General features: G+C 32.5%; 1 protein-coding gene across 1 annotated transcript; it reads right to left on the reverse strand.

Annotated features, from left to right (window-relative positions):
• Positions 1 to 234: 234 nt before the first annotated feature.
• Positions 235 to 4337, reverse strand: LOC125212703 (copalyl diphosphate synthase CPS1, chloroplastic). Its single transcript, XM_089069049.1, has 13 exons — positions 4167 to 4337; positions 4001 to 4078; positions 3847 to 3914; positions 3464 to 3758; positions 3189 to 3375; positions 2600 to 2814; positions 2400 to 2520; positions 2196 to 2308; positions 1877 to 2106; positions 1336 to 1550; positions 898 to 1243; positions 637 to 816; positions 235 to 557 (listed from the first exon to the last, which is right to left on the reverse strand). The coding sequence occupies exons 1-13, from the start codon at positions 4267 to 4269 to the stop codon at positions 336 to 338; spliced, it is 2373 nt and encodes a 790-aa protein (XP_088925175.1). The 5' UTR covers positions 4270 to 4337; the 3' UTR covers positions 235 to 335.
• Between the last annotated feature and the right edge of the window lie 6396 nt (positions 4338 to 10733).

A 10733-nucleotide genomic window follows, 5' to 3' on the forward strand; every position in this document is an offset into this window, starting at 1 on the left:
GTTTAATTCTTATAATGGGCTTTAAGAATGGCCTTTTAAGCCTGACTGCAACTTTATGGGCCACGTTTAATTCATATAGTGGGCTTTTTAATGGGCCTGTTAAGTATGAAACGTTTCATGGGTTTTATTTTTATTTCACATTTTCAATGACAACTCATACATAAATACCTCAACAAAGTCTATTTCTCATAATCCAATCAAAATACTTGTGTAAACGTAAACGAATACTTGGTATAAAAAAACATAAATGTTTATTTTGATTGCACTTATTTATACAAAATAATAAACGATTATGTGACATTTGTTTCTCAATCAAGGGCGATATAAACAACTATTCACTCGACTGGTTCGAAAAGCACTTTAAACATGTGGGTATCAATGGTGTCGGCAGCATGATATGCTCTGTAATAATAAGTCTTGGCAACTGCCATAAACGTTTTCTTGATATTTCTGTTGATGCCTCCAGACTTCTCAAGCACCAACTTCACCAACATCTGCATGTCTTGTTCAAGTTCCTTATTTTTTATGGCTGCCTTATGCCCATCTCCTCCCATCTCCTATAGTCACAACATGTATATATCAATAATATGTTCATTTTTGTTTAAATGCATACTAATGTGTCTGTTTGAGGTCTACCTTTTGGATTTGAATCAGAGAAAGATGGTGACAGATTTTGGTGGTTAGGCTGGAGAGAGTTTTGTACTCGTTGTGCGAGAGTATCTCTTCCCTATGGCCCGCGCAGATGTTCAATGTGTTGGTTAGGAGCTCTGCGTCGTCTGCTTTACCATCTTGCAGCTTCGTTAGCCACACACTCCACTGTAATTGGAAGAAACTATTTTAAACAACTAACTTATAGGACTAATGGACTATGAAATAGTATTAGTAGTAATTACTCACCGCGGTTTTCAACTGGCGTTTGGTGTATCGGTTGAATCCCCCGAGGAACTGAGTGAGGGTTGCCACAACAATGTTCACGGTCCCATCTTCCTTCTCCCCACTGTTTATGCTGTCGACACCATTGATATTTCCAAGCTCATTCAGAAGGCTTTGTTTCTCCTCAAAGGATCTAGTTTCGTTGTTGAAGAAAGAAGTGATCATCTTAGAAATGACTTGGGATTTGGCCCACGCCATTCTCTCGTTGGTCCTCTCGAGCTCGAAGATGCTTGAGGCTGCCATGAAGTAATAAAGGAGAAGTTCCTTCCTGCTTATCCCGAATTCTTCGATTCCGCAGCTCTCATACCATCTGCTCAATCAAATGTTAATGATATTTGAGTTAGTGATTAGTTAACAAAATTTAGTGTAATCACAAAATTAATTTTGTGAATTGGGGCATACTCTTGCATGTAGATCCATTCGAATTGATGCTGCGCTTGGCATCTCTTGAAATCAGTCTTGGCTAGGTCGTGATACGTGTCGTTGCTGATCTCCGGCATCCTGTATAGCGTCTTTCCGATCCATGCATCGCCGGAGCCAGCGTAGTATTGGATGTAGTACTTGGCCTCAACACGAGGTAGGGTGGCGAGCCATGGCATCTCTAGCCCCAATTTTATCTGTAGTTGAATTAAACTTTAGAACTTACATAATTGAAATTTTTGAATCATAAAAAATACCACATGGCGTGCTTTGATTGGACAAGAAGAGTCAATGCACATGGCCTAGTAATTTTAAAAAATTTGAAGTGTTTTAATTTTTGTATCATATATCTAATATAGTAGTACTAGTATTTTTAAAATTATATCATGAAAATAACTAAATTTGAGAATTTGTAAATTTTTGTTTTTGGATCTTAAATTCTATAACTATATCATCTCTCTCTTATAGTACTACTAGTTATCTTTGATGGAAAATATAAATGGTAGTGAAAGAGTGATGATACCTCATCAGGCAAATGCTTGGATATAACCCATTTATCCAAAATCTGATTATCATCTAATTTTTCTTTCAAGAAATCATAGGCAAATTTGGCTGCATCTTCCAAGATTTCCTCTCCGGGAAACCGGAGTTGAGAAGCTCTGTAGAGGTTGTATATCGGAGAAGGCGACTCAATCATCTGCCCGCCGTAGCATGAGAATTTTCCATCTTTCTGCTTGAAATTCCTCAGAACATCTGTTGTAGACAAAAAAAAAAAAAAAATTAATTACTTGAATGAAAATAAGAAGATTAATAATTAGTTGATAATTAAATATAGTACATACTTGGATCAACATCATATCCATGCATCCTGAGAAGCCTCACTCCCATGGATGTATCGTCAACATCACAAAACTCAGATTCTCTCCCACTGAAAACCCCTTTATCTGTCCAATACCTGCAATTTAAATAGGTAATTAATTTAATTTCTGTTCAAGTTATAAAAAAATGTTAATTAATTTAAATTAAGTTAATGCATGTATACATACTTGTGGATGTGGCTTAAGCATTCAGCAATCTCCGACTCGAAAAAGCGAGAAATCCCGAGGCGCTGCAGCCGGTCGATCGCCCAGAGTCTTCCGAACACATCGACGGGATAAGTGTGTGGCGCTGCGGAGTAATTAATCATATAATTAGACTAATTAATTGATTAACTGATTAATTAATTAATTATAATGTATTTAATTACCTCCTCCATTGAAAGTTTCTACAGTGTTTTTGATGAATTTGTAGCATTTTTGATCTTTGGTTTGCATGAATGCAAAGGCGGTGGAGGAGGGAGAAGTGAGGAAGGAACCGTCAGCTGACTGCAGTTTCAAAAGTTTGTCCCAATCCAAATTTTCTAAGCCTTCCAAACTGAATAATAATGATGTTGGCATTTTGTGCATAATCTCAAGTGGAATCCTGCAATGGAAAATACACATTTGAATTTAATTAAATATAGCAGCCATGTAGTAACCTTTTTTATGTATGGAAAATTCAATAAGGCGAGTTTATTGACTCAATATCCAACCATTTTCTTCCTACTTGTAATTGTTTATTCTACCTAGGACATCAGTTCATTTTTTGCGTCATTTGCATGTGCGATCGAAAAATATGACTATTTTATGAAGGGAGATAGTATTACTCTGGACTATCACTGAGAGGGACAGTGCCAATTATTGATTAAATAAATTTGAAGTAGGATTAAGTAATCTTTTAACTCTGACATCTTAATTTAAATTAATATCTGTTAATTTCTTATAATAACTTTAATTATGATTAGGTTAACGCTTAACCTTTTCAACTTTTGTTCTCTTGTGTGATAAACCTCGTGCACCGCGGGCGCGTCGTAAGGAAGATCTTCGATACCCATGCCCTTGGCCTTTTGAAGCAGCGCCGGAAACACGACTTCGAATCCACACGTCATGTGCTCCTCATTACCCTCCGTGAGCTTATCAACATTCTCTTTGATGTAAGTAACTCCTATAATCAAGTAACGCGATACACATTTCATTAAAATCAAAAAAATAAAATAAAGTATGTTTAATGATAAATTAAATGAGCTCCTTACCTCTTTTGACCTTGTCATCGTGAACATTCCACGATCTCAAGGCTACGACACATGCAATGGTGTTGACGAGGCGATCATAGACACAGAAAAGCTTTTGGTCGCCCCAAGATCCATCCTGGAGTTGGTTCTGCACGATCCACTCCAGGCTGGAGGGAAACTCTGGGGCGTCACGTCCCCCCAGGTCCTTGATCATCGCCACCCACGCTGTATCATAGGGGGACACACTTATGCGCCCGTCTCCTGTCGTCTTCAACAACGTTCTAATGTATTCGATCGGATCCTCAATATTGTTAACCTACAAGAAAATAGTAACTAATTAATATCACTAGTACTAGTTTTTTTAAAACATAAATAAGTTGTAATGTCTTAATGCTAGTAGTTACCGCATCATGGCCTTGATTCACAGTGGAATCGTCGTGATCATGCACCTGTGGAGCATCTACTGTTGCGACTGTAAATTGAGAATCCAAATCAGTAATTATATATACATGTACTATGTATTAAATTTTTTAAATGATAAGCTAGTTTATAATTTACCTGCAACTACTTTTGAATTTTTCTTGTGATTAAGTTGGTAAGTGAGAGAGAGGCTTTTAGTGCTGCTCATCCATGCATCTGCCAAAATTAAAATAGATAAATTATTTATTACTATAAATTCTCCATTTATATTAGATGATAATAGATACCGGAACATAGAACTTACTGGTGGCAAAACATTCCGGCAAGGGAAGCTTAGCCGAGGACGATGGAATTCTACGGCCAGCCGCCGGAGAGAGGCTGAGGATTGTAGAGGAAAGAGAGGCCATTAAGAGATAAATTGAATGGAAATGTGGGAAGAAAAATCTAAGGAATATTTGTTGCTTGCCGATATGCAGTAGCATGGAGATTTAGGTGTATATATAGTAAATGCATATACAGATGAGAAGCGACTGGAAAAAAAACAATAAATCCACAATTTGACTTGAACGTTATTTGATCGGCAGATTTAATTGAATTCAATATATTTTATGTGTCTATTTGGAATCTGATATATTTTTCTAGTTACGCTACACGACAAATTAGAATTTTAAACAAACACTAGGAAAATGAAATTTCCTGGCAATTTATTTAATCCATCAGGTTGGACTTGTCTTATATTTTATTCGACAATGCCGAAAACTTTGTCTTGGATAATTATTTAATTACAATTCGAAAACTTGCCGGGATGATATTTGAACAGTCATGTTGAATATTGTCATTTTTTTAATCTATATTCAATTACTGCTTTGTTACTACTATGTACTTATAAAATAATGGCCAAGTGGTTCAATAATTATACATATATATATGGAGTATTTATGATTCTTCAGGCGGCTGACGTACATGAATACATTACATTCAATTGATCTAAAACAGACTACGTATATACTCCCTCCGTCCCGCTTTAACAGTACCGTTGACTTTTCTGTCCTCATTTTGTAAAAATGATAATAAATAGTTAAAGTAGATAAATAATAAAGTAAAAAAGACAATAATATAGAGAAGAGTCTTATCTATATTATTCTTTTTTTAATTTTATTATTTCTCCACTTTAACTATTTATTATCATTTTTACAAAACGAGTGCAGAAAAGTCAATGGGACTGCTAAAGCGGGACGGAGGGAGTATTTAATTTTAAAATATTCTTAAAAAAAATAACACTACTTGGCTTTGAAAAAATTGAATTGCAATATGAGTAGTAGTAATTTATGTAGAGGTTATGATCGCCCCATCTTTTATTTATTTATAACTATTAAATTAATATATTTATTAATTTCTAAAATCTAATAAAATTTACTAAATCTTTATTACTATAACTAGTACTAAAGTAAAATAAAAAACTGTAGTAAATTTTTTAAAATGTCATGATTTTTTGTAAGTAGCTAGATTATAAACTAATGGTATGAAAATTTACTCAATATGCGTTAGTATTTAGAAACAATACGCAACAGTAGTATCGATAGTTTAATATCAGCCGTTGTTGACTACCTACACTTTGTGAGTGGTAAGTCGAAATATATGTCAATAATTTTGTTAGACTTTAACTAAGTCATACAAATATGCGGAAAATGTGACTCCTACTTTTTTTTATTGTGCAACTTTGAACTATTGCAATTCAATCTCCATTTAAGTCGTGGGCTTATAGTGATTTACTTGAATTAGGTGGCATTTATTTTAGGTTTTAAAACAACAATGGTCAATAGTGGGGACTGGGGACTGACTATTCTACCAGGCACTAGCTATGCCTATTATTAATATTTCCAGCGGAAACACCGTTACTAATTCGCTACTATTAGTATCGGATTTTCATTACTCCATTTTCTAAAAATTTCTAATTTCTAATTTCTAGTAATTGGCTAGATTTTGTTGCGTGGAGTCCTATCAACTACTACCATTTTTGTATGAATAAAATTAAAATACTCTCTCGGTCCCATTAAATATAAAGTACGTATTTGTTTTTCAATAATTTTTTCTTTCCATAAAATATGTGCATTTGAAATGATACGAAAACTAATGCACAATTGTCAAAGTAAAAATGAAGAGGAAAGAGTAGTTAAAGTAGTTTTAGTGAACAGTGACCCACATTGTTATTAGTTTTTATATAAATTGATCTATGTGGGTTTGAGTTAGGGACAACTTTTTATAAATAGAAATGCCCATATTTTATATGACGGATGAAAATGGAAAGTGCGTATATTTTTATGGCACAAATAGAGTATGTAATTTTATGTAGTATTATTTTATATGTTAAGTGGAGGAAAAAAATATAGAAATAATATTATTAATAAAAAAAGTTTATTATTTTTAGTGAGATATTACTAGCTAAAAAGGAAATATATCACTTTTAGAAATTTATTAGTATTTGCTAGTACAATGAGCTTAGCCGGATAATACTCAACAAAGATAGGCGTTATTAATATGAAGGAGAAATTTATTTATTTGCTAGTACAATGAGCTTAGCCGAATAATACTCAACAAAGATAGGCGTTATTAATATGAACGAGAAATTTATTTATTTGCTAGTACAATGAGCTTGGCCGGATAATACTCAACAAAGATAGGCGTTACGTGTGACACTACTCTCATGTGGAGTACTTTAAATTGCTATCCAACAAATGGTTAATGAATGCTTGATTTGGAAAATTATATGGAGTATCAAAATTTACCTCTTTCAGAATCCACAAACAAATCTTCTATATACTGTACCTTCTTCGAGTTGGATCCCCTGTGTACTCATGACGTGCCAATTTTTTTTTAAAAAAGTAATATTATATTTATAAATAAAATATTGGGATGTGAGTGCCTCTTGTGATTCCTCCACAGTCCACAGGGATCCAAGTCCATTTTCTTCTTCATCAGTTGAGTGAAACTCATTAATTATAATATGATCGGTGCAGTTAAATCGGTTGAGTTATAATCATCAAACAAATTATCGGTTAACTGAAATGTCTTTCAATAAATAAAACCAGTTATCTGCCGTAATTAATTATTTAAACCGAAATAAATTTTGAAACTATAACTGATTAAATTTTGCCCAGCCCTTTTATAACCACATTTCGTTTCCCTTCTTTTGTTGAGAACAGATGTGGGATGAATCCATATCACTTTTTTTTCGTCAAAATCCAGACAAGGAATACATTAGTGTGCTTCTGATACCACCTCAACTTTTGTGAAAGTCTTAAAAAGAAATTGCTTCATTGCTATAAGATGGAACTCAAGGAGCTTTTATTAAATCATTAATATTTAATTGTTATTTGGGATTTCGGAAGTGTAAAATTTGCTCACTTTCAAAATTCATCAAACCTACCTGTTTTAGATCCATAAAGATACCTTTAATAATACTCTATATACATTTCAAAGGCATTTGTGATATCAAGTGGATTAGAAGATTATACGTGCTAATCTAATCAAATTAGAGATGATTTATAGTAGTATTGTTTAATGTTTTAGTTAATTAATTTGGATGCTTACATGAACTTTCATACTCCCTTTGTTCCATGGTAGTGATGCATTTTTTTTCGTCACGATGACTAAGAAAAATTGTGTTAACTGAGTTAAGTAAATGAAGAATAAAGTAGAGAATGAAAAAGGTAGAGAGATTGAGAGGGAATAAAGTAAGGGGTAAGAAATGTGTTGACTTTTACTATTATGGAACGGCCGGAATATATTACAATTTTAGATTTTTTATTCATGAATGTATAAATTCACATTTTAATTACCATATTATTTTCAGACTATTGAATTTTTTTTTATTGGGTTTTGAACAATGAACATATATGGTATGTGAATTAATTCTAGCATGTCCTTTTTTATGAGACATAGCTGAGAACTGTTAATTGAATAGAATAGAAACGTGAAAATTGAGAAGTAGTATTCATTACTGGGATATTTTTTCATCTCAAAATTTATTTTAATAAAATTTTAAGAGAGTTTGAAGATGCTTTATTCCGACCGGTAAGAGTTACACAAAATTCTACATTGAATAGTCACGAAGAGCAGTTAAATCAGTAAATTAATTAACCAGTATGAATTACACAAAATTCTACATTGAATAGTCACGAAGAGCAATTAAAATCTTATATGGACTTGACTATTTAAGTCCAGCTTAAAAGTAAATGCTAGTCCTCTTCAATATATTATTTAAATAATTATTTTGTGACTCTAAGTTGTCTATAATTTAAAAAATCATTTATTTTTTTCACTTTAAAACTCACAATCCACTATAATACGGAGTACTAAAAATAGGTCATGCATCTCATTATTAAAGTAAAATAATTTTTTAAAACTCTGTATCAAATTGAAATGATTCTTTAAATAATGGACTAAGGGAGTAATATATTTTTTTGATTGGCAAAAAAATAATTAGTTTTTTTACCCGTCTCTAGTACAAGTTGATCATGATTATTGCAATAAGTTAATACTTCATCCGTTCCGTAGAAATAGATGCATTTCATTTTGCGCACTCATTTAAAAAAAATAATTATAAATAGTTAAAGTGGAGAAAAGTAAAGTAAAAAAAAGAATATTGTAGATAGGACTCTTCTTTACATTATTCTCTCTCTTACTTTCCTCTCTTTTCACTTTAACTATTTAATATTATTTTTTCAAAACGAGTACAGAAAATGAAATGCCTCTATTACTGTGAAACGGAGGGAGTAGTAAGCAGTAAGACTTGAGTAGGATATTTGATCTCCTGGATTATACATGTGATATCATCTGGCATCCCATCGGTGCCACCAACCCTAAAAAATTCTGCACATGGAGTCAATTAAGAGGCTTGCAATTCATTGAACCAGTTATTAACAGTCAACCAATTACTGCCTTAGCCTTATATATCCGTATGTCCAAGAATGTGGACGACGGTTCTACACTTCTACTAAAGAAATTGAAACAATGAATTTTTTTCTGAGAACATGGGAGGGTGGGAACAAGAAAGTTGGAGATCAACTTTCAAATGGATAAGAAAAACTAAACTCCTTCCGGCCCAAAAAAAATGTCATACTTGTAGAATGACACAAGATTTTAAGCGATTTAGTTTTGTATGTTAAATTAAACTATGACATTTTTAATTGAACAAACTAAAATAGAAAGTGAGACAACTTTTATGGGAATGAAACTTATTTGGTGACCTCAGGGGGGAGGGGAGGATCCCCTGCTGTCCAAGAGAGCACAACATATGGTGTTGTAGACAAAACGCACAAATATAGGCATGAAACGCAGCCCCATTTCCTTTTCTCTCTTTTTTAATATTTTCATTCTTATCTAATATTAATGATTTCATCAATATTTAATTAGAAAATATATTTATCATTCAGTATTTTATTATTTCGAGTTCATCAATTTATTTCAGAAACGATAACATAATATTTATATAGTTGAATTTCTACAATATTTTTTTGTATATATAAAACTGTTAAATAAGAATGAAAATATGAAAAAAAGAGAGAAAAGGAAATGGGGCTGCGTTTCATGTCTATATTTGCGCATTTTGTCCATAGCACCATATGCTGTGCTTTCTTGGACAGCGGGGGATCCTCCCCCGTAAAATAATTCACCCTTGTTTTTTTTCAATAGTTTTGCTGGACTAGTGGGCTCGCATTTGTGGGCCTTTGCTCAAATAATAAAAAAATGCATATTATAGGTAATAGTTTTTGTTCAATTTATAGCCTAAAACAGAGTCAGAAACTTTTTCTGCGTTCATAATATTTATTTTTTGTGAATCAAATCAAATTTGGATTTTCCGCTATTAGCTACGATATTCATTAGTCAACACTTGCCTTCGTTTAAGCCTTGGGGCCTTAATTTTTAATTGTCCTTTGTTGAACTAGACTTAAATATTAGCTTTTCTATAGTAATTGATTTTCTAAGCTAGTGCTTTGACTAACCAAAAAGTTTGATGCTAATTACTACTACTAATTAACTAAACGATAGTTTTGAGAAGATAATCTATTTCGTTAAGCTATATTGGAAAAATAATGCAGGGAACTGTAGTTTGACGACTTATGATTTAATTTAGGGAAAATTGTCTTAATGTTGTATTAGAAATGAGTCACTCACTCATTAGAAGGCCTTATAAAGAGGAGAGTTATCCATCCTTATATAGATGAGATAGAATTATCATCAAGTCGATGTCGGACAAAATTTAATAATTTTAACATGCAGTGTGTATTTCAAACTCTACAAATTATATGATTTAATATTTATAATCTTACCACAAGTCTGCAATGTGGAAAACCGGAGTTTTCTCCATGTTGAAAATTTCAAATTTCATGTCATCACCAATTCCATGAAAAAATTAGTCACATGGCAAGGATTGAACTAGGGGTGGGTCGATACGATATATCGTATCGAAAACGTTGTATCGTGTATCGTATCGAAAATATCGATATGAAAGAATTTCATATCGTTATTGTATCGAAAGTTTCGATATTTCGAATTTCGATATATCGAACTTTTGATATAAAAAAATTTCATATCGTTATTGTATCGATATTTCGATATATCGTACTGAAATTCGATATATCGCTAAATTTCGATATATATCGATATATATCGAAAATAAAATATCGATATATATCGAAAATTTTCGATATAAAACGATATATCGCGATATAAGGAAATTCATATCGTTATCGTATCGAAAACTTACGATACGGTATCGTATCGTATCGAAAATTACGATATATCGAAAATTCGATAATTTTTCGATAATTTTCAATACGATACGAGCGATATAACATGTTTTCGGTAT

The sequence above is a fragment of the Salvia hispanica genome, chromosome 3 (genome assembly GCF_029641045.1).
Source record: "Salvia hispanica isolate PSC_SH4W2 chromosome 3, Shi_PSC_v1, whole genome shotgun sequence".
Classification (NCBI taxonomy): Eukaryota; Viridiplantae; Streptophyta; class Magnoliopsida; order Lamiales; family Lamiaceae; genus Salvia; species Salvia hispanica.